At 39.6% G+C, this 25,905-nt stretch overlaps 1 protein-coding gene across 1 annotated transcript in view; it reads right to left on the bottom strand.

Annotated features, from left to right (window-relative positions):
- Window positions 1–93: 93 nt before the first annotated feature.
- Window positions 94–25,905, bottom strand: part of itfg1.L (integrin alpha FG-GAP repeat containing 1 L homeolog) — a 122,229-nt gene continuing 96,417 nt past the window's right edge. The window contains 4 exon segments of the mRNA XM_041590232.1: window positions 94–2,697; window positions 8,511–8,628; window positions 15,190–15,272; window positions 20,869–20,993. Of these exon segments, the coding sequence (XP_041446166.1) occupies window positions 2,638–2,697; window positions 8,511–8,628; window positions 15,190–15,272; window positions 20,869–20,993 (386 nt within the window). The 3' untranslated portion in view covers window positions 94–2,637.

Genomic DNA, 25,905 nt, shown 5'->3' with positions numbered 1-25,905 from the left:
TTTTAATGGAAACAGATTAGAGAAAACACCCAGTGACTGCCGTAGCCATTTTAGACAAAAAATTTTTTAAAGAACAAACAGTAGACAAAATAATAATGGTCCCACTTTTATTTTTATGAAAGCACATTTATTAGCATACACCAGCAGTTGAACATAAATATAGCGACACGGTCTTTCATCATTCCAAAAAGTAAGCCAGGATAAAAGAACATGGCTAATTAATGATATGCAGATGGAGTATAACTGCTCTAATTATACAAGATGAAGCAAAGTTTTGTTTTTTTCTTCAAACCCCATTACACAGCATGGATGCAAATGCATATTAGTGTTTAACTATTTGCCAGTTTATCTGGGCAAAGGGTAAAAATAGATAGCAGCCGAGGCACAGGGAAAGGCATAATGTAAACTTATTATTGGTAAAAATAAAGTGCCTCTAAAACAAATCTCTCAATTAGAATGTAAATGCAACAGCATAGGGCCTTTGCTTGTTCTGTGCCGAGCGTGGGACTAGGAAAGCTGGTGCTGTGTCAGACAAAGTGCACTTTCTGTCACTAATCATAAACACAGAGCTGTAACATGATCAAGTATTACTCACGCTCAGCAGTACATTATTTATAGCTTTGTTACAAACATCAAACATACATCTGCTGAATGGAGCCCTCAGAAGTGTGTTTAAAAACAAGCTTGCCTTATATTACAGGGTGCATATTAATAATAACTGAAAATACATATGCATTTCCCAGCCTAACATTTTTGTGCTAGGCGTCACAGCCAAGTGGAATCAAGGGGCACTGAATCAATAAACACTCTCACACTTGTTTGGGTGCTTGGTAATTTAAATAAACTTGCACTTCAACACCATTTTAATCGATCATACAAATGTAAAAAAAAAAAAAGGGGGGGGAGGGGGCAAAAGTAACCTATTACTGGAAATTTGTAATTTAAATTTTTAATTTACAGTACTAATAGTAGTCACTTATCTTTTTTAAATTCTGATCTGGTCCCTATTCTCTATAATGTTATCATGTACTTAAGATGCATGCAGAATCTAGTGCCGGGCCGAGTCAGCTGGGCGCCCTAGGCAACCTATGTTGCCCCCCTCCATGAGTGCGCAGGAACAAGCGTCTATGCATGCGTGGACTAGCGCACTCGCTGGAAATGCGTACATGGAGGAGCGCGAGCAGCTGGAATTGCTGCCGCAGGTGGGGGCAGAAGGGTCCAAACTAGGGGGAATCCGGCAGAAGAGGTACCGTGCCTGGCGCCCCTCAACTTTACGCCCTAGGCACGTGCCTCTTCTTCCTACCCCTAGTTCCGGCCCTGGCAGAATCCTCCAATTAGGATGTGTTCTCACTACACGGGGAGGCAGATTTATCAAAATTTGAATTTTGAATTCATGTGAGGTTTTTTTTTCTCAACTCTATTAAATTCAATTTTCTTCTAAATTCAATGGGGGGGGGTTATTTATGAAAACATTTGAATATTTTACCAACTGAAAACTCAAATTGAATTCAAATGCTGGGAAGGCTACAAACATCTCCAAATTGGTCACTGGACCTCTCCCATTGACTTACACATGAATTCGTCAGGTTTTAGGTGACAAGTATTCAAATTCAGAGTCTTAAAAGGGCCAGAGTTTGATAAATCTCGAAAATCAAATTCAAATTTTTAATAAAAAATTGAATCGAGTTTGGATAATTCCCTAGTCAAATTTGACAGTTTTGCCCATAAAAAAAAAAATCGAAAATTCAAATTTCAATTCGACCTTTAATAAATCTGCCCCTAAATGTTGGCCGCTGCAGAACTGTTTGGTGGTTACTATTGGGTGTGAGCATCACAAGGATCCTGTATGCATCTCAAATGAGAAATAGCCATGTAAAGTATATAACAATTGGTCACTGTTGGCACTTATGATTGATATATAAACATAACTTAGGAGCAACCACTGAGGCTTATATATCAAGACGGACTACAGTAGAAAATATGAAACAATGTTTGGAGATGATTTTGGTTATTCATTAAGTAACTCCTTCATTAGTCACAGATCCCCTGAAGAGTTATTTGTGCATTCTCCCCATTGGCGGCAATACTAGTTAACATTTGTATACATTGAACACATCTTTTTTGACTGCACTAATTTCTAAATTGAACATTTCCACAGATTTATACAACTACTGAAATGGTTTAAACTCCCTTCAGAAATGCAATTTCCTAGTGCAGAAACAATAAAATAAACCGTTTCAACAGCATTAAATACTCTAAAATAGAGAAATGAAGGGTTAGTTGGTTACAGCCTTGATGCTTTAGTCCAGGCACTGAAAATATTTAACCCATAGTTGGACACCTTCATGGAAAAAAAAAAATAAAACTACCCAAACCCCAAATTTGGCCATACCTGTTACAGATTGGCTGGCATTGATTCCAAGGCACTCATTCTTAATGTTCACCAATACATTTATAAATAACACAAAATATACAAACAGAGCTTCCCCTCCCCCCAATGACCATAACCTGACCGTTTCTCCATTGCTTAGAACTGTGCCCTGCACATTGTAAAGGTTCCTTAGTGCTTCTAGCCCTTCCACTGCTGGAGATGATTGCAATGTACTGAATGCACAGTAGAAGGTTTCATGTGTCACATCACATTGCGTCAAAGTGGAATCGATGAGCTTCTTGTCTTTTCTCCCTGTCATCTGCTTTCTGAAAAATGCAAACAAACGTTGTCATTAAATATGCTAAAGGATCTTGATGTTAAATTCAACATAATTAAGACATTTATGATTTCACACTGAAGATTCTTTGAAATTAAATATCTCTTTTATGCTACTAGTCCAAGGTGATAATGATAATTATTTCACTGAAGTATTAATGAATCAAAACTTTCTATTTTTAATGATCGAGCAAGCACTTAGGAGGCATGAAATACAGCTTAGACCATAGGTCCCCAAACCTTTTTTACCCATGAGTCACATTCAAAGGTAAAAGAGCTGGGGAGCAACACAAGCATGACAAATAACCCTGGGGATATAAAATAAGGGCTGTGATTGGGTAGCCCCTTTGTGGACTTGCAGCCTACAGGAGTCTGTATTTGGCAGTGCACTTGTTTTTATGCAACCCAAGCTTGCCTCCAAGCCTGCAATTCAAAAATAAGCAAGAATAAGCACTAATAATGTGCAATTGAATGCCCTTTTTGCAACTTGAGAGATCAAATGAGCAGATGACAGTAACTATTGGTTGGCAATCTACATAGGCCAACGGCTGAATATCCAGTTTGGAAATCCATATCGTTGCCGTGTGAGCAAAAGTAAATTCAATAAAAATACTGTATATTCCCACAAAGTGTATATTTTTTTTAAAAAGCTTTTGTAAGGAGTATAGCTTGTATTGATCAGGACATCCACCCAGAGCCAGCCTAAGTTGAACTGTACAGTAATGCTACAGAACCCAACATACAGCCTGCTCAACAACCCCTATCATGCACAGTTGTAAAGTACTAGGCTCAGGAATTAGAATGATGAATTGCACTACAACATCTGGCAGTCTAATAAATGAATATGGAGTTGGAGGATGCCATGAGAATGCTACCTGCTGGAATGCACAATGCGGACTGCAATGCGTGGTTGAAGAAAAATAATGGTCTGGGACTTTTATTTACTGTTTAGGGCAGAACCTCTGGTCCAGATAAAAGCAAACCTGCTACATGATACAATGCTATTCTGGAAAATTCAATGTTCTTCCTACTTTCTGGTAAAAGTTGGAAGGAGGCCTTTAAAGTGAGGATGGTACAGAACTGGCTTTCTAAGATGAAAGTTGAGGAGCTTGACTGGCCTGTACGAAAGCTTCATGGATTGGCTAGATAGCAACGGCTCTGACATGTGCCTTTGAATACTTAAATAGCAATTATTAACTACAATACACTTTTAAAATATCCAGTGCATTGCTTGTTTTTGAAAAGTAAGGCTAAAACACAGATCAATTGATGTCAGGGAATAATGTGATGTTCTTGTAGTAGAGTCATTCTTTATCAGCTGTTGAGGACTAAGCACAAAGTCATTTCTAAAGTGTTCTGCAAAAGGAAAGTTTTTCTCCATGCAATGTAAGGTTCTAACTGAATAAAAACAGGATGAGGTAGCATGTGTTTCATCAACTGCAGAGTGAAATCAAGGCCTTAAGGTCTTATAAGTACTTATACAACCACATTCCAAAAAAGATGGTTCTGTTCTGAAGGCAAAAGGGTGCCCCTTCCTAATAAAATTGCTGGCCGGCTCTATTCTGGCTATACTACAATTTCGGCTACTGCACCCAGGCACCATTGAGAGTGCTGGTATCTCCCGCATGTATGTATATATATATATATATATATATATATATATATATATATATATATATATATATATATATATATATATATATATATATATATATATATATATATGTATATATATATATATATATATATATGTATATATGTATATATATATATATACATGCGGGAGATACCAGCACTCTCAATGGTGCCTGGGTGCAGTAGCCGAAATTGTAGTATAGCCAGAATAGAGGGTCCGCACACTCAGGTTTTTATTACAAGTGAGGCAAGAACTAACGTTTCGGCCAGCAATTTTATTAGGAAGGGGCATATATATAAAGCACAGAAGAATACATTTTCCTTTTTCAGTTAATCCTCAAATCTGGACCTGCTAAAGTAATACACTGTAGAAACTGCTACGGCCAAATGCAGTACTATACATAGTCATTTTAATTCTTCTTAACATTATTCTCAGGAAACTTAAAGTGGACCTGTCAGCCAGACATAAATAACTGGATAACAAGTCCTTTTCAAATTAAACATGAAATCCAAATTCTTTTTTTTTATTAAAGCGTTCATAGCTGTTGTAAACTCATTTAAAAATCTCAGCTGTCAATCAAATATTGCCTGCCCCTCCTCTATGCCTTAAGGTGGCCATACATGGATAGATCCGCTCGTTTGGCGATGTCGCCAAACGAGCGGATCTCCCTCCGATATGCCCACCTTGAGGTGGGCAATATCGGGCAGATCCGATCGTGGGCCCTAGGGCCCAACGATCAGATCCTAGCATTCGGCAAACGGGCGGTCGGATCGCGGGACTGCATCAACGAACAGATGCGGCCGCGATCCGACGTGATTTTCTGTCCCATCCGATCGAGATCTGGCCGACTTTCGGGGAAGCCTGTCGGGGGCCCCCATACACGGGCCAATAAGCTGCCGACACAGTCTGTCGGCAGCTTTTATGGCCACCTTTAGACATAGAGACAGGGCAGACAATTACTTTCCATTCAGCACTTACACCTATAATGCAGATTTTTTAAAGGGGGATAATTCCTGTCCTAAACACCACAGGGAGCCATATTTTGGCTCTACCCCACAGGTTGAAGATCCCAGCCTTTACTGATATCAGGCTGTACATATACTTATGGAAAATTGTACATGTGCCAGAAAATGAAGCATAATACATTGTGGAAAAAGATACACCCGTACATTTCATCAAATCTTTATTATTGCATTTATCTATTATCAGTACTTGTAAGCATTTGATTGAATTTTGAGAAAGTGCTAGAAAATTGCAGCATAAGGAGCCGCATTCAAGTTGGGTTAAAATGAGCTGCCTTACAGATGACTATGATGCCTGCAGTAGAGAGAATAAAGAACAATCAGCATGCTGAGCGTACAAACCAGGGTGCCGGAGAGGAAACAAGCCAATCAATGAAGTCATTTGCAGGTGGAGGTTATTTTGCTGCTATAAAAATGAGAGTTGTGATGGTGCACTTGTACACTAAATAACTACATGTAGCTTGGCAATGCAGCTAAGGATTTCTCAAACCTGACAATCAAAAGCACACGCAGACATAAGCGCATGTATAATTCAAAGTATTTTCAGAATGCCCAGTTGCAGAGATTCATTAAAATGAGAGCTTTAACACAAGCCACATTTTCTTCAGCTATGTGAACCAACAGTGACTACAAGGAACCTACAGCAAAATCCACATCACCCATCAACTTAAATAACATTTTATTCACTTATGTGGACATTGTGCTGGTGAAACAGGATCATAGCTGTAACACGTCTGGATATTTTGGTTAGTTGAGAAAAAGATCTATCCACTGATATATTAATTTGATTGATGAAAGAACGGATCTGACTTACGTCAGTGTGTTCAAGGCTATTGATTGGAGAGAAAAGTATCCCTTCTTTATCAAATAAGACGTATCTTAAGTCCTTAAAAACGTATGTAAAGCGACTGCATGAAAAGAAAAAGGATGATATATAACACTTGTTAATAAATCATTATTATGTTTAACAATTCGAAAGATTGTCTCCTTTGATACTACTTAATAACAAAAAACATTTGTTTAATAAAGTGCCAGTGCAAAAAATATATATATTCTTTTATTTTATATTGAAATAATTGAATATTTATAATGGGTTTTCTTATTAAGAAGTATCGAAGGAGACAATCTTTCGAATTGTTAAACATAATAATCATTTAGTAATACGTGTTATTATATATCATCCTTTTTCTTCTCAAGAAGTCGCTTTACATAAGTTTTTAAGGACTTAAGATACTTATTTGATAAAGAAGGGATACTTTTCTCTCCAATCAATAATGTCTGGATATTTGGCACATGCTGTACCAACACTCAGGGCGAGATATATAAAAAATCTCAAAATGTTGAGGCAAACTTCTTGAATTCTTTTATTCTTGGCTACTTGTCATTTGTTGAGTGGTTTTTCTCAAACATGAAAGCACGCCACATTTTTCTGACATTTTATGGTTAGGTTTAGATTGACTAATTCAAAAATGAATTTGACAATTTTTGACAACTCTTGAGAATTCTTGAGTAGGTGGAGTGAAAGAAAGACTTCCATTCAAATGATGATGAATCGCATTGGTTTTTATGAAGCAGGGGTGAGCTCCTGAATGTATTATTAAATAAAAAAAATGCAGTCAAGGTGATTAAAATAGATTAATAGAACAAGAATTCTATCTGAAAGCAACATTTCTTACAGAGAATAAATACAATTATTTTCTGGACCTCGTCTCATTTTAGTTCCTATGGCATTCATTGCTAATCTTGCCTGCACCATTCCCGTTGGTGTAGTGACAGGAATTAATGCAATCTGTCACTTAGCATTTCCTGACCACGGAAGGCTTTGTCCCAGTGAAACGTGGAATTTAAACGAAGGCAAAGTGCCAGAAACTTCACAAGTGCCCTCCCTATTACTTTTTCAAGATTGTCAGATGGTAATGACAAGCCAGACATCCAGGAAACCGAGGCACCGCTAAAGATGTGGATGAAAAGGAGGTGGAAATAAGTTGATATTGGGACTTGAAGTCAGATTTCAGAATGATGGCTAAGAGCAAGGAAGGCACTTGTCTACAAAGCGCTAGCACTCGAGTGCTCTTTACTAAGCAATACTTCCGAATCCAATGCAGCACCAGGAACAGCACATTACACTAAAAAAATAATATAACAAGAAATCTTCGTTTTAGTAAGAAGTACAGTTATGGAGAGCTCTTCTTTAAATATTGTGTATTTAGTTTTTAAAAGGCAGGAACTCTGCAACAGCGACTTCTGTTTACAAGTAGGTTGTGTTTGACATGAATTTTGTAACTGTTCCCCTCGAAATAAAAATAATAATTAGATAATTTTGCAATATTTGTGACAAATGCACCTGAAATTCGGCATGGACACTGACTCGTTCAGTTGGCTCTTATTTGAAAACCACTTTATAAGAGTGCTCTTTATTTTAAAAACAAACTCATGAGAATGCTGATTGTCAGACACTGACTTATAATATGCTAACTGGTAACCTAATATCCACCTAATATGACATACAAGTGTAGCTGCCTTTGCAATTGCTAGTGACTTTATATTCATTTCCATGAGATGCTTGTTTTTATTTTTGCCAAACCCCTGTAAGAATGCTTTAATGGCATTTAACTGGTAATAAAAAGGTCATTCTAAAGTTGGCTATACAAGTTCTGATAAAATCAGCCTCTCAGATCGAGTCAGCAGCTTATTGGCCCATGGATGGGGCACATGGAGGGGCCTGCCCAATTGTTATCTGGTTGTTAACTTTGCCAGATATTAATTCTGTTAATGCTGCCCTTGTCCATCCACCTTAGGCCTCGCTATGTGACTCAATGTTTGGCTCTGACCAATGACGGTATTAACCCAATTTGCCAGAATACGTGGGTGGTCACATTGGACTGAAATCCACTCATTTAGCAACCTCTCAAAATGAGCAGATCTTGCAGCACAATAACAGCGGTTAACTTCTGCTACAGTTTTGCCTTCAATTAGAAGACTCATTTGGTGTTGTACTGAAAAAATAAAGACCAGTTATAAATAAAAAAAAACTGAAAGAGTATTCTAACTTCTGTAGCCACTGAGACGTTGCTGCATAATACTGCAACTCATGGAAGAAAAGATGGAGAAAAGTAGGAGGATGTTTCCATCTCATTACACTTACCTTCTCTTGCCAGTGTAGGATGCCAATTACCACCAAAATAAAAACACAGACGCCAATTAGGGCGATAGCTGTCAACAGCACAATGTTACTAGGGGTCAGGTACAGCTTGGCACTCCAGCTGTGGGTAAGAAGAATGCAAAAACGTCAAATAAATACAAATATACATAGAAAATGTATGATTGCAGCTTACTTGTATAACAGTAGCTCTCATTTACAAAGGCAAGAAAGAAATTGTAAAGTACAAGAAAAAATGTCAGTGCACACTCAATTTTGCTTCTACTTCTTCAAAGGTATTTGGGCACCTTCAGTCTGCCCTGAAGAACTGAGTGCATGTTCTGTATGCTAGGGATCCCTGGAACTACTGGCTACCTGGATCTGATGGTAATTCCAAGGCTCCTTTAAGGTGTTGTATTCATTGAAACAGTTGACTCATGCCAAATACATTAGAAGCTAATGATTTTATTGATGGCATTATTGATTTGCAAAAAAAGTTTTCAAATGCATTTTGAATTAAAAATATATTCATAATACTTCCAGCACAACAGATTTAAATAACCAGAACCTCAAAATGTAATGACAGAAACTGTTGGTATAATATTGCTAAATAAATTCCAAATAAATATCCTCACATGAACAGTGTGTGGAGCTCCATGGCTTGCATTCTGTTCACATATTTTTAATTTTCTGTAATACCTCGGACAGATATATACTTCTCTCTGTAAGTGACCTGTGCCTTACTAGTCTGGTTAGCAGTGTTGAAAGACACTAGCAGATGAAATACAGTAAAGCCACTCCTCTCACACAGGGAAAATGTTGGTGAATTTGAGAATTTGAAAGGCTTTGATTAATGATGGACCCACATTGTGTTGTAGCGTAATTCTTAAAAATGTCAGTGCTACGCTCAATGTACATAAATATTATATTCCTACAAGTTGTGCATAGTAGGCAACATTAGAGATGGCATCATCTGCTGTTAAGATGGTTCTGTACTGTAATGTATCCCAATGAATCCTCTGCAAACAAGGAATGTAAATTATTTTGCTAAAAATAAGATATTTTAGTTGGTCGTTCATTGTGAAATAAAAATAGCACTAGTTTTATCCACATGGCAAGGCAAGGAAATGATGCGCTGCTAGACAGGTTGCCACGTGAGTCTTTTTCAGGGGCATGTTAGTGGCAAGTTGCAAGTAGCTAAGCTACGACTCAAAATTACATACAAAGTTTATATAGGGATGCACTGAATCCCCAAATCCTTCATGAAAGAGTACTGAACCGAATCCTAATTTGCATATTCAAATTAGGGACGGGAAGGGAAAAAGTGAAAAAAAAACATTATTAACTTCCTTGTGACAAAAAGCTATGTGATTTCCCTTCCTGTCCCTAATTTGCATATGCAAATAAGGGTTTGGATTTGGTTCAGCCAGGCACGAGGATTCAGTTGAATCCGAATTCTGCTGAAAAGGCCAAATCTTGGCCAAATCCCAAACTGAATCCTGGATTTGGTGCATTCCTAGTTTTATAGCAGTTAAGGTAAAAATAAAAAGACACACATCCTACCTACCTAGGGGACTTACTTTTGATTCACCGTATACATATATTTGTTTCCAAGTTGGCAAAATTTAAGCATACATAAGGCAACTGTCAACATATATTGGTTAGAATGCCTTGAATTCCCTTTCTAATTGTACAGGGAATTTGTATTGGAATTTGTATCCAATGAAATCTGAATGCACCATAAGATCATAGATAATGGCTACAGCAATCATGCGCTGCTCGGATGCCGGTGGTCTAAGAACGTTGGTAACAAAGTGAAACAATCTGAATACGACAGCATTCCAACTTGATCTAATTATTTTACTGATGTTGGCTTTTTCCTTACGGTCACATGAACATTTTAACTAATTTTATGGACACTTGTCAATACTGCTCTTTATGATGTGAGCAATTAGAAATATTGTACAAAGATCATGGAGTTTATAGGTCTTCCTGAGCTTTTATGGGTTTCCGCTGCCTTACCAGACTTTGTCTCAAACTCTAAAAACATACTAACTGGCATCTGATAAAACTGACCCAGTGTGTGTGTTCTGTTTGAATATGAAGGGGACCTTAGATTGTAAGCTCTGCTGCTCTGTAATGTGTAAAAAGGGGTTGGTGCAATATAAAGTAATAATAAATAATAATGAAAAAAGAAAAGGGCAATGTGCTAAAGTATGCCGTCTATTCAGAACCTTGCAGGCTGGATCTCTCAAAGCAAATGCCTCGATGGGATTACATGAAAAAAATCATGCACTGCAATGACAGAAAGCAACCTTTTAAATATGTTCTGGCCTAGACAGGCTGTCTGTGAGCAGAATAAATATCTAGCATGGCATACGGTGTTTCGCATAGCTGAAAATGGTCATACAAATTAAACTGCTAAAAATGCTGCAGTTGCATAACCGTGCATTGAATTCTGCAAATACAAACAATGATTTTTATTTCTATCTTTAGTTTTCTGCTGCAAGATACATAGGAAAGGCACAGATAAAACAGTATGCACTGGGATTTCAGCCAACTTCTTATATATTTTAGATCAGAAGCTTCCCAAAGGTCGATAAATGGGTAGTAATTCTGTCAGATCCATCCCTGCTCCTGCCCTAAGCATCTGAAGGCCAAACAGCATAAACTAAAAACACTCAGTGTTGGGGTGAGTCAGCTGACAGGTCTGGAAATTCACTGTTTTAGACAGGGGGAGCAATGACCTACGTTCAGTCTATCAATATTTAATGCTGTAAATATTGATCACGAATGAAGTTTTGCAGTAACATTTTTACTAAGGGATGAGAATTTATTGTTAACCTAACAAGGGTTGGGTTGGTATCCAATACAGAATGAAGAGGGATCCCTTTTATTATTGCTCCAGGTGTACAGCATTTCCGTACTTCCTTGTACCAGAGTAGTCTCTGTTTTCCTGACTTGTTTTAAACTCACTGGGGGTCATTTATAAAGTTCGCGCAGCGCATCTTTTTTTCGCAAATGGTTGTATTGCCCATGTTTTTTCCTGAATGCTAATATATTGCATTGCTTTGCCCCTCCGGTTTTTGCGAACTGTAAATAAATTTTCACAAACGACTCGCAAACGAGACGGGTGTTTGTGTGAGTGCGCCCACTGTGCGAGGTTGTTGTGCGCGAAAATAGCGTTGACAGTAACCTTAATTCACAATTTGCAAAACTGTTTTACGAATATTTTCTCCGCCACCAAAATTGGGGTGTAATTCAATTGCAGAGTGTGCACCTAAATATTCGCAATTTGCAATTTGACATATTTAAAAAGCTCTTTTAGACATTCACATTGTGAAAAAAAAATGCAATTCTGTTTGCACCCTCTTATTCAGCTTTATAAATGTAACCATGTGCAGGGCAAATTTTTCACTGTGCAAACCAATCTGCCCTATGCGAAGTTTATAAATGAGCCCCACTGAAACCAAGGATTTTTTCATTGTTAACAATGTAATATTCTAGAATGAGAACAGTAATTAGCCTCTAGGTGAAGTCTGTCTAAACATATACCCTGTAAATCGATATATCTTATCACTGTCATTGACATTCTGCAGCAAGGCCTGACATTCTTTTACTGCCATACAGTATATGATATTCATCAGCTTTTACAGATTTAAGATATTCTATTATAAACTAACTCCAAAAATGGTAACTATAAACATGGAGGAGTCTCTGGCACAATGTTCTCTCCCTAGACCCATCATGGGCTATAGTAAGGACAGGAGCTTCTAGAATTGAACGGATTATAAAAAAGCTGGCTTCATAAAAACTATTGGTTGACATCACAAGTAACCTGGGCGTTATAAATGCAATGTGCAGCCTTGATGGGACCAGATTTGTATCACAAGCAACACGGGTAAATAGTACAAAATACACAACATACTTACGTGCATATCTACTCATGTGGTGTGACGAAAACTTACCCTGGTGGTCCAGTGGGGCGGAGGGGACGCCCGCCGCATGGTGTTTCTCCTTCTAATGTTGGTGATACTGTGGCTTAGGGCGCGCACTTTGGGTTTTTATAGGCACACATGCGCTGAGTGTTTTCATCAGCGCGCAATGGCGCGAAATTCAAACAGTATTAAAGGGGACTTGCTGTTTTTATCATTGTCTATTGTTGGTTCCACTTGTGAGTTCCTGGGTGCGTTCCTGATATTTATTCTGTTTTCTGAATCCTGTTTTGACCCCTGCCTGCCTGACTTTCCTTGACTTCTGTAATCCTGACCTTGGCCTGTTATCCAACTATTCTACACTGCGTAATCCGACTCGTGCCTGTTTGACCTATCTTGATTGATCTCCCGGTTTTGACCCCTGCCTGTCTGACTTCACCCGAATTCTGCCTTCACCGATTCAGTGTGGTTTGACTACGTTTTCTGTCTGCTCCTAGAATTGTGACCTTCTGCCCAAAAAGACAAGTTACTTGCACCAGAGGAAGGACCTGTGTGGTCCGAAACATGTAGTGCTTCAATAAAAACTACATTTACTTCACACTGAAGGCTCTCCAGTCCCTTTGCTATGTTGTAGGTTGGGAACCACCACTATATGGGTCTTCTAACCACCCATGACTTTGCACTCTTGCAGAGAGAATCCAGGTGGATATATATAGAGATACTTAAGGCTTTCTAGTTTTCTCTTTTGCTTCAATGTCACTTCTAAATAAGCATGTGTACACGGCAAACTATCTTCAGCACTGACACCCTAGGGTTTCAGACGAAACTGAGCTTCGGACAAAAGTGTGCATTGCACTAGCGCAAAGGCCGCTAACATTGTCCCATTCCAAACTTGGTTGTCCAGGATCAAATGACCCTGCTGGAGTCCCTTATGCACATATTAAGGAACACAAGTGATACCAAGTGCTTTTATAACAAGAGATGGTTACACACCAGAAAACTGTTGAATCAATTTACTGTAAAATAGATATGCCAGTGCCATAAACCATTATTTCAAACCATCTAAATCTTGCTGCAGAAAGCAAATATGTTTCAAACTTTAGAAAAAGGGGTGACATGCTTGATTACAATATGCAGTGAGAGTGCTGCAGGCAGACAAGGGGCAATACTAATGGGGAACCATTTTAGGCACAGAGCCAGAAACAAGATACAAAATGCCATCACTATCAATTTGCAAAGCATCTATTGCTCCCCTAGTAAGAAGAGAATGTTACCGAGGAAAGTTGCCTGAATCATTTACCAGCCAACTTTCGAAAGATACTGAAGGATGAAACTAGGGCTTTAGTGCTCTTTTAACCTCCATCTTGTTAACTGCAAATTTAACCTAGCCAAAAAAAGCCTTTTAAGATAGGTTTCCCTGCTGAAAATTGCCTTGCATTGTAATTAAGATTTAGAGGCTAATTGTAAAGGTTTGGACTCAAGACTATGCCAAAATAACTTGGATTTGAAACAAACCACAGGAACAAAATCAATATATACATATTAACAAAGACGCATCTGGAAAGATACTATCAAGTTCCAGGAATTAACTGGCTGCTGGGGACATGAACAGCGGGAATTCAATTTATGTAACTATTCTGTCGCCAGGAGAATCTGAGATGCATTTCCATTGTTGATCTCTCTGGTATTAAAAGAAAGGTTATTTTGGCAATTGCAATATTAGAAGCCCTTGAGAGGTTAATCAGTCTAAACACCCCATTCAGAAAGCAATTTTGCTTTATTTAAACCCATTTAGCCAAAGACTGATTATCGCTCTTCTCTATGAAAGAAATTTAAATATAAATAGATCCGCAAAGTGATTCCACAAAATAACAATTGTCCACAATCAACTATAATTAAAAATCAGATACAACATATAGTCTGGATTTCCAACGGCACAACATATAAAGATGAAAATGCAGGCAAAGTTACAAATCTGCATTTAAGTTGCAATTTGGGCAAAATAAAATCATCTGAAGGAAAATTTGATCTTTCTAATAATTTCAAAGGTGGGCACTTTTTATGTATGTAAAGTTTAACATAAGGAGGAGCTTCCATTTTGCATTATGGTAGCTTCCACTCATATGCCCATGTCCTCAATGTTATTTTTAATATAGGTAACAGATGGGTGATACGTTGAATAAAATAGGCAAAGCTTCCCAATAATTTAGCTCTAATCCCCAAGCAAGAACTTCATATATGTCTTTCAGTCTCCAGGTACTGAAAAGGAGCATTTATTCCAGCACTTAACAAAGATAAACCATTGAGCTGCTAGGAGATTACTATGTATTACTTACTAATAATACATTCCTTTATCGGTTAGACCTTATGTGCTATTCAGAGGTGCTCTAACCCGTAAAACCTTCAGTAAATGATATCTGAATTCTTCTCTGTTGAATATACGGGATATACATTTCATTGTTGAATACATTAACTTCCTTTTCTTTCTATCATGTAAATATAATTTCCTCTTTATTCAGCATGTGTATTTATGCAGACTGCTATTGCCTCTCCTATAATTTCCAACCATCCAAAAAACTATGTAACAAAACATGCTCCAAGAAAATGAAGATTTATGGCCAAATTGCTAAATATCTAATATCTATTCAGAAAACAGGTACATATTATGAACTAAGTGGTTGGAATCATCTATAACATAAGGGGAAAAAAAGAAACCTTTGTCTTTGAAAAAAGGCATTGTACAGTATTACCTCTTGGGATTATCATGTGGATATGGAATGACAATTAGCTGGGAATTTGGGATGATTGCAGTCCATTCTTGCATCCGTATTTGCTATAATAAACAATATTTCACAAATGACTGAGCAAATAGATCTTTTGTTTTTAAAGACAGGAAATCAAACATATTCAATCACAAACAACAGCTGTGGTTCATGCTTGATTATTTTGCTGTTGAATCATCCTTAAGACACAGAAGAAAAATCTGGACACAATGGTATCTTGTAGAGAAATTGTAATCCTCTAGAATGATTCAAACAATTAAACTGAAAACTGACCTTTCCTGTACTCATTGTCCAGACTAGTGCTGTCCCAACTAGGGGCCCGCAGGCTGCCCCCCTTGTGTGGCCCCCTCACATGAAAGTCTGCCTGATGTGTCTGATTACCATGTGTACGCTGGCCCCTGCATTGTTTACACCTCAAATTCAGACTATAAATTCCTGCACAAATTTAAATTCCTGCACACATTTAATCCTCTACTCACATTGTTCACACTTGTAACACCTCTACTGAAACTGCCAACATAGTTCATCTGTTCACACCATATACAAAATACTAACGGGACAACAGCACTGTATGTAGTACATCTATCAGAGTGCTCAGGATAGGTTTCCCGGTCTGCTCTCTTTTGGCTTCCCTATGCTCCCTGTGTGTGCGCGCCATACTCTACCTGCCCTATGCTCCCTGTGTGTGTCATACTTTGTCTGCCCTATGCTCCCTGTGTGTGCCCATACTCTGCCTGCCCTATGCTCCCTGTGTGTGCCCATACTCTGCCTGCCCTATGCTCCCTGTGTGTGCCCTACTCTGCCTGCCCTATGCTCCCTGTGTGTGCCATACTATGCCTGCCCTATTCTCCTTGGGTGTGCCATACTCTGCCAGCCCTATGCTCCCTGTGTGTGCCATACTCTGCCTGCCCTATGCTCTTTTGGTGTGCCCTGCTCTGCCTGTGGAACATAAGCCTGGTAGGGGTTTGTTAGCATTTGAAAATTGTTTTTAGGGGCCCCTAAGGTGTTTAACCCTATACTCCGTGTGTGCCATACTCTGCCTGCCCTATGCCCCCTGTGTGTGCCATACTCTGCCTGCCCTATGCTCCCTGTGTGCCATACTCTGCCTGTCCTATGTTCCCTGTGTGTGCCATACTCTGCCTGCCCTATGCTCCCTGTGTGTGCCATACTCTGCCTGTCCTATGTTCCCTGTGTGTACCATACTCTGCCTGTCCTATGTTCCCTGTGTGTTCCATACTCTGCCTGTCCTATGTTCCCTTTGTGTGCCATACTCTGCCTGCCCTATGCTCCCTGTGTATGCCATACTCTGCCTGCCCTATGCTCCCTGTGTGTGCCATACTCTGCCTGCCCTATGCTCCCTGTGTATGCCATACTCTGCCTGCCCTATGCTCCCTGTGTATGTCATACTCTGCCTGCCCTATGCTCCCTGTGTGTGCCCATACTCTGCCTGCCCTATGTTCCCTGTGTGTGCCATACTATGCCTGCCCTATTCTCCTTGGGTGTGCCATACTCTGCCAGCCTTATGCTCCCTGTGTGTGCCATACTCTGCCTGCCCTATGCTCTTTCGGTGTGCCCTGCTCTGCCTGTGGAACATAAGCCTGGTAGGGGTTTGTAAGCATTTGAAAATTGTTTTTAGGGGCCCCTAAGGTGTTTAACCCTATACTCCGTGTGTGCCATACTCTGCCTGCCCTATGCCCCCTGTGTGTGCCATACTCTGCCTGCCCTATGCTCCCTGTGTGTGCCATACTCTGCCTGTCCTATGTTCCCTGTGTGTGCCCATACTCTGCCTGCCATATGCTCCCTGTGTGTGCCATACTCTGCCTGCCCTATGCTCTCTGTGTGTGCCATACTCTGCCTGTCCTATGTTCCCTGTGTGTGCCATACTCTGCCTGCCCTATGCTCCCTATGTGTGCCATACTCTGCCTGTCCTATGTTCCCTGTGTGTGCCATACTCTGCCTGTCCTATGTTCCCTGTGTGTGCCATACTCTGCCTGTCCTATGTTCCCTGTGTGTGCCATACTCTGCCTGTCCTATGTTCCCTGTGTGTGCCATACTCTGCCTGCCCTATGCTCCCTGTGTATGCCATACTCTGCCTGCCCTATGCTCCCTGTGTATGTCATACTCTGCCTGCCCTATGCTCCCTGTGTGTGCCATACTCTGCCTGCCCTATGCTCCCTGTGTGTGCCATACTATGCCTGCCCTATTCTCCTTGGGTGTGCCATACTCTGCCAGCCCTATGCTCCCTGTGTGTGCCATACTCTGCCTGCCCTATGCTCTTTCGGTGTGCCCTGCTCTGCCTGTGGAACATAAGCCTGGTAGGGGTTGGTTAGCATTTGAAAATTGTTTTTAGGGGCCCCTAAGGTGTTTAACCCTATACTCCGTGTGTGCCATACTCTGCCTGCCCTATGCCCCCTGTGTGTGCCATATTCTGCCTGCCCTATGCTCCCTGTGTGTGCCATACTCTGCCTGCCCTATGCTCCCTGTGTGTGCCATACTCTGCCTGTCCTATGTTCCCTGTGTGTGCCATACTCTGCCTGTCCTATGTTCCCTGTGTGTGCCATACTCTGCCTGTCCTATGTTCCCTGTGTGTGCCCATACTCTGCCTGCCCTATGCTCCCTGTGTGTGCCATACTCTGCCTGTCCTATGTTCCCTGTGTGTGCCATACTCTGCCTGCCCTATGCTCCCTGTGTATGCCATACTCTGCCTGCCCTATGCTCCCTGTGTATGTCATACTCTGCCTGCCCTATGCTCCCTGTGTGTGCCATACTCTGCCTGCCCTATGCTCCCTGTGTGTGCCATACTATGCCTGCCCTATTCTCCTTGGGTGTGCCATACTCTGCCAGCCCTATGCTCCCTGTGTGTGCCATACTCTGCCTGCCCTATGCTCTTTCGGTGTGCCCTGCTCTGCCTGTGGAACATAAGCCTGGTAGGGGTTTGTTAGCATTTGAAAATTGTTTTTAGGGGCCCCTAAGGTGTTTAACCCTATACTCCGTGTGTGCCATACTCTGCCTGCCCTATGCCCCCTGTGTGTGCCATACTCTGCCTGCCCTATGCTCCCTGTGTGTGCCATACTCTGCCTGCCCTATGCTCCCTGTGTGTGCCATACTCTGCCTGTCCTATGTTCCCTGTGTGTGCCAATACTCTGCCTGCCCTATGCTCCCTGTGTGTGCCATACTCTGCCTGCCCTATGCTCCCTGTGTATGCCATACTCTGCCTGCCCTATGCTCCCTGTGTGTTCCATACTCTGCCTGCCCTATGTTCCCTGTGTGTGCCATACTCTGCCTGTCCTATGTTCCCTGTGTGTGTCATACTCTGCCTGCCCTATACTCCGTGTGTGCCATACTCTGCCTGCCCTATGCCCCCTGTGTGTGCCATTCTCTGCCTGCCATATGCTCCCTGTGTGTGCCATACTCTGCCTGTCCTATGTTCCCTGTGTGTGCCATACTCTGCCTGTCCTATGTTCCCTGTGTGTGCCATACTCTGCCTGTCCTATGTTCCCTGTGTGTGCCATACTCTGCCTGCCCTATGCTCCCTGTGTGTGCCATACTCTGCCTGCCCTATGCTCCCTGTGTATGTCATACTCTGCCTGCCCTATGCTCCCTGTGTGTGCCATACTCTGCCTGCCCTATGCTCCCTGTGTGTGCCCATACTCTGCCTGCCCTATGCTCCCTGTGTGTGCCATACTCTGCCTGTCCTATACTCTCTGTTTATGCTATATTCTGCCTACACTATGCTCCCTGTGTATGCCCTACTCTGCCTGCCCTATGCTCCCTGTGTGTGCCATACTATGCCTGCCCTATTCTCCTTGGGTGTGCCATACTCTGCCAGCCCTATGCTCCCTGCGTGTGCCATACTCTGCCTGCCCTATGCTCTTTCGGTGTGCCCTGCTCTGCCTGTGGAACATAAGCCTGGTAGGGGTTTGTTAGCATTTGAAAATTGTTTTTAGGGGCCCCTAAGGTGTTTAATCATGTGCTGGGGGGGATACTGTGTTTTTCACAGGGGAGGATAAGGCATATGGATTTAGGGGTATATGTTAATATGACAACTTTTTTCACATATGAGTGATAAATGATATCCCTGCAGTGAGCATCAACCATTTGTTTTTTTGGTATGCTACCACAATTAATATGGGCGTGGTCTTCTGATGACCTGGGTGTGATTGAAAGTGGGTGTGGTGTAAAAGCAGGGAGTGGCTAACACTGACTTCCATTATCGGCCCTCCACCTTGTAGTAGTCCATAAAAATTCTGGCCCTTGGTACCACAGAAGTTGGACAGCACTGGTCCAGACTATAATCATCCCACCTACCATTTTTTACGTTACCCAGAATAGCCACAGCAAATCGACAGAAATAGAAAGGTATGGAATTTACAAAGGGACAGGATATCACCTTGTTCAACATTAGTTCAATGAATAGGGCTTGTGTTGAACATACTTTTTGCCTAATCATGAAAAAAACATGTTTTAATCATGAATAAAACATGATTTTTATTATTTCTTGAGCTAAATGGGCAACCAAGGAAACTGAAGATACTCCATGTTTGGTCCTTGTAAGGTAGATAGGTTACCAGTGCACAGATAACCCCCCCGTGGTAGTTGTTTACCTTGCAAGTACCACACATGAAGTGGCTTTAATTCCCTGTTTAGCTCAAGAAATAACAAAAAAACATTTTTTTCCATAGTTAAAACAATAGGCAAAAAGTATGTTTTTGTTATTTCTTTTTCTTAACAGGGAAAACAGGAAAATGAAGCAATTCTAAGTTTGATTACACCGGTGGGGGGGGGGGGGCAGGTATACTGACACTACTACTACACCCCTGGACAGTCCCTCCCCAACCACTTTGTACAAAATAGGGGTGTGGAAGCACTCTAAAGGCTAAGTAATAGTATATTTAAGTATAATGGAAGTGCTAGTTTTAATGCACATTCCCTGGGCCCCTGTCTCAAAAGTAAGTTTACAAAACCACCACAAAACCACTTTAACCTGACTGTAAAATAGTCCAAAAGTTTGGTAAAACTGTGTCTGATGTATGTTCCAGCTAGCCTGGGTTGTTGTGTCCAAGGCTGGTGTCTCTGACCAGAAGTATCCCTACATGCACCAGAGGAAGGACCAGTTGGGTCCGAAACATGTAGTGCATCAATAAAAATGAAATTTATCACAGTTTTGAAGACTCTCCACAGTTCCTTATGCTATATGATACTGCTGTGGAGATGGCTACTCCATGTTTCTGTTGAAGATTCTGACTATTCAAGTCAATTGGTGGATTACTGAGGAATAAATTCCGTTACTTATTGTATCCCCACTAAAGCATGTTGCTGCTTAATGATCACTGCAGTGGAGCAGAACAGATACAGCTGGGGTGAGGACAGGGAAAATTGATCAAGTGTGTTAATAGTTAAAAAACATAGAATTTTTTAAGTCCTTTAAGGCAAAAACATACTAAGATAAATGAAAGGGAATTGAAACTGAAATTCATCAAATATTTCGACTATTCGAAGAAGAGCTGAAATTTTAACCATATTTATCCAACACTAACTTACATCTCCAAGAAAGGAGGATTCGTCTTGCAAAAGCACTGAAAGGCATCAACCTACAGACTGGATGTGAACTATTGATTTTGCTGAATGAACAACATTTGTTCTAACCTTTTCTGCAGGAGGACGAGGAATTCCCACATACAGATGATCGAGAAAGTTAGCACTACGGCCTAACCCCAGAACGTTGTACGGCAGCTGCAGAGCTAAGTGGGCTGACTGGCTCAACTGTCCAGCTGGAAAGAAAGAAAAATAATGGCTGTAAATAGAAACTGAACATGTGTCTGTTTTTATCTCCCATTCATAGTCAGGAAATATTTAATATTTGAAATGCAAAGAAGAAAACACTCTTACAATTGAAACGTAAAAAAAAATCATTACTTGTGCAGAATGTCACAGTTCAAATACAGCTTTATTCAATAATTGCAGATTATATATATATATATATATATATATATAGATAGATAGATAGATAGATAGATAGATAGATAGATATAGATAGATATAGATAGATAGATATATAGATAGATATATATACTGTGGTTGAATGAGAGAACCACAATTCATGCAATTGCAAATCTGCTTGGCTACATGAAGCTCCAAATAATCTGTGGATACAGAAAATGTCACAGTAGGATCAATGACCTTTAAATGGATAAAATCACAGGTTTCTAAGTAAGTGGAGGAGATAAAAGCAATGCTACCTAGTGCAATGTGCGTAATGCCACATGACTTCTGATATAAACAGGTGATGCAGATCATGTCTACATGGAGTTTTATAGTCACTAAATCTTCTGAGAATCAAGAAAGTAACTGAAGGCTGGTTAATTTAATGGCCCAGACAAAGTTGTATTCTTAATCCTTAATTCAAATTTAGCTGTGCGCTGAATGTCCATAACATTTAAGTATGGAAGAAAGCATGTTACACCATGGAATCACAACTGAAGTAGGATGATATTTTATAGAATAAAAACAGGGCAAGCACCGATAGTATAACTCAAGAACCTTAAATGTGCAGGGAAGCTGCATACTTTAAGCCTGTATCTAACCGCCCACAAAGGTGGAAGGCTATCCCCCACTGCTAATATGATTATTGACTGTACTAGTGCTTGCTTGACTGGATACCAGTCATTATGTGGTACACTGAGCGCACTGGTTAACATGAGCTTATACAATGACAGGAAAGTGTTATTAAGGAAGCATTACAAAACTAATAGCTGAAAATGAACAATGGAGTGAGAGTGCTTCTAATCTGTACCGATTTTAATACTGCTATCTATAACCTTGAGGGCCTTCATTACATCTACCAGTGTTTTTAGCATTCACATATAGGGATTAACCCTGCATTCTATTTTATACTTTACAGAGAGAGGTGTTTTCTGTTTGTCCATTATAGCCTGATATTCTTTCCTCATCCCTCAAAAACCAGGCCAATTTAGCCAGCCCAAAACTCCATAAAATATTTACTCACAAACCCGAGCATATTAGAAGTGTATTTTGTGCAAAGTGCCTGGAGCTCCTGCTCAAACACATGAATGATATAGTAAATTACAGTGGTTATAAACAGAAAAACCTTTTATTTTAAATAAAAAAAACAATAACAACGCTAATATATAGTCACAATTCAACTATAACAAGACATCTTTGAAAATAGACTTTTCAATTTTTTCAACCATTCAAGAAAACTAGGTCTTTTTGACAGGCAGGTAACCTCCGGGACTCAACCTACTTATCCTAAAAGCCTGGAAAATATCCAACTCAGATAGCCTATAAAGGTTTCATATAAATATATTTTTCCTGTTTAACAACCAAACATCCAAACCAGAATTTTCCAGACTGTGGGGCTGATCTAAACATTAGAGCCTAGGATGATAGAGAGTTTTGTGAGGTTGCCTCTTAGACAGGCCCTGAACTTTTGTAGGGTGATCAATACAATAATGTATTAAATTGTAAATAAGTTGATTTACTTTTCAAGAGAGGCACTGAACAAACGTTACACTGCACAGTCTGATCACCTATGCTCTACACATATCTGCTAGTGAGAAGTCTAAATCAACTAAACATCAGTAAAAGGTTAGACACTTATCCAATACTGAGTGAAAGGAAATTCCCCAGCATTTTAAACCTTTACAGGTAACACATGGCCTATGTGAAAATGTTCACCTGAACTTATTTAACGATATGAAATAATTAAGAGCTTCAGAGTAAAAGCTTTGATAATGAACCTAAAAAGAGGAGACTGCTAAAAAGAGGAAACCTGCTTCTAGCGGGTTGTAGAAGCAAGACATAAAATAGACATGCGGACCGCGAGCAACCTCCCTAAACTGCCAGTGAAAAAACCTCACGTTGCCGATGAAATGACCAAACAGCAAGCTAGCAGACTATGAGGCAGGCTCTATAGGTATTTTTTTGAGCTGGGCTACGGCTTCCAGTGTGCTTGCTGCTGCTAGCCATTCACTGCCATACAATTGTGAATCCAAGTGATGTTGTGAAACATGCTGTCTGCCAACAATACTTCAGTTGCTATGGGCATATGCTAATATTGGGGTAGTGAAGGTGACATGATTGGAGAGGAATTAATGTGCACTAGCACGATAAATTTAAAATTGCCCGGGGGCTTAGTTCCCCTTTAAAAGTCATTAACACATGAGAAACACGACACAGAGCACATTCCAGTGTAATTTGCTTGTCACAGTGAAAAAACAAGCCTTTTCTGTATACTGTTATATATGTGTGAATGGGAGGTGCTATACTGACTCAACTAAGGCACAACTTTCATAAAAGCAGATTAGTGTTCAAAACAGACTTTCTATTCTGTCCCTTTACCATTAACATTTAAGATACATTCAATATCCTCTGTTTACCTTCCAACCATGTTCCAAGAGTGTGCATTACAATCAACATTCACCAGTAAATTTATGCACACACAGAAGATAAATGTATGGGCTAGCAATTATAAATCTGACCAGTGCAATTTGACAATCTATGGCTATGTTATACAATAATCTACAGTCTAATCGGTCATACATCATGGAAATCAGCTTTATTCTCTCTAGTAGAGTTAACTCCCTTTAGCATTCCACAGCCTGCTGGTTTAATAGATCATGCCCTTTCAATGCAAGCCAAACAACTGTAGAGGAGAAACAGGTTCACGTTATGTCAAACAGAAAGTAGGGAAATATGAAATCGGGGAAATCAACATAAGAAGTGATGTAACATTATTGTTAGTCTTAAAGACTAACCTTTTATCTGTGATTATGTATTAGATGAAACGGTTGAAAATGTATGATTTATTTAGGACAGTATCTAAAACCTTTCTTACTGTGTACGACTTTGATGTAAATATGCTTATGCTGGTATCCGGCTGTTGGGTGCAGGATGCGACAGGTTATCATTAACACCGCTGTTCCAGTGTAATTTGCTTGTCACTGCTAGTCACAGAGACGATGAACAAAGTGTCTAATTCTCCAATAGCTCAAAAATCTGTTCCTTCACACCCTTGAATTGACAGTCTGCAGGGAAAATGCACTCATTTCTCACCACCCACAGTAAAAATGGAAATTGTCTACACCATGTAATTAATGTTATTCACTGCTTGAACTGCTGGGGAGTTCAAATGGTAAACAGCTTGTCCACTCAACAAAAACATGAGCTGTTATCCAACTATAAAGCAAAGTAATACACACACAACTATATATATATATATATATATATATATATATATATATATATATATATATATATATATATATATATATATATATATATATATTTATATTATACTTTACAATATAATTGGATTACATCTTTATGCTTCGCTGGGTGATGGTGAATGTGATAGAAATTCATATTAGGAAAATAACAGTTCCTGTAAAATAGTATTATTAAAATAGTATTATTATGTAAAGTTGTGCAGTTTTGAGTAAAAACATTTTGAAAAAGTCACCTTTTGTGGGGGTATGGATTTTCATGGTACTCGTGATTTTGACATAAATCCTTTTGAGATATGGCAGGGATGTTATACTGTATATATATATATATATATATTATTATGTTCGTAAAAAAGAAGAGGTGTGATCACCAATAAACATTTTGAGGGCTGCAATGAGGGTGTAACCACAAAATTCATGCAAAGACAAGAAATCCTCTGCAATAAAAGTGTTGCACGTCTTTAAATTAACTTTTAATATAATACAGGGAGTGATATTCTAAAACAATTTATTATGTGTGGATTCTGAATTATGTAGCAGCTATCTGGTTGATAGGGTCTAAATTACCCTAGTGACCCAGCAGGGGTATGAGACTGGGATATGTATAGAATAGCCTGAATAGAAAGACAAGTAATAAAAAGTAGTTAAAAAAAGTGTAGCCTAAGAGATCAACAGTTTTTTTCTTTTTTTTTTTTGCCGGGGTCAGTGACCCCCATATGAAATCTGGAAAGAGGCAGAAGAAAAAGGCACATCATTTTAAAAAAAAAAAACTATAAAAAAATAAAGTTCAATTAAAAATGTTGCTAAGAATGTCTCATACAATAACATACTAATATTTGGCTTAAACGTAAACTACCCCTTTAGGCTACAAACATGTCCTCTCCCTTTAAACGAAACAGGGGTTGCTATTTGTCCACATATTGCAATAGAGGTTCAGAAAAAAAAGTTCTTTTGTGTGCACATTTTAAACTTGCGTGCGCAGTTTTTAAAAACTGTGTGCTCAGGTCAGAATAAATTCAATAAAATTATTTGTGCAATATAAAGTACAACCAAGTTTTTATCATGGAAAGCAAATTGGTAAACAGACCCTGCAGAAAGTAATTAAATGGTTTACATTGATGAAAACAAAGAGATTGTAAGTAGGCAATTCTTCTGCACAAGAATTGGTGGAAGCATGCCCATTTGCTTTGGGGATAAGGAGCTTTAAATTCAATACACTGGTTATCTAACTTCTATGGAAAGATCTCTTATCTGGAAAAAACCCAATCCAAAGCATTCTGTAGAATAGATCCTATACCTGTATAGCTAATGACTGAATGCTTTTGGCCCCTAAATGCTCTAGCAGATGCATGGGGGCACAGAACACAACCCTATAAATTTGGTTAGCAGGCACCAGTTGATGTACAGGGCAACTCCAGTGTGTATAGAAGACAAGGAC

This window comes from Xenopus laevis, chromosome 4L, assembly GCF_017654675.1.
Source record: "Xenopus laevis strain J_2021 chromosome 4L, Xenopus_laevis_v10.1, whole genome shotgun sequence".
NCBI lineage: Eukaryota > Metazoa > Chordata > Amphibia > Anura > Pipidae > Xenopus > Xenopus laevis.
This window is presented reverse-complemented; position numbering and strand designations above follow the sequence as displayed.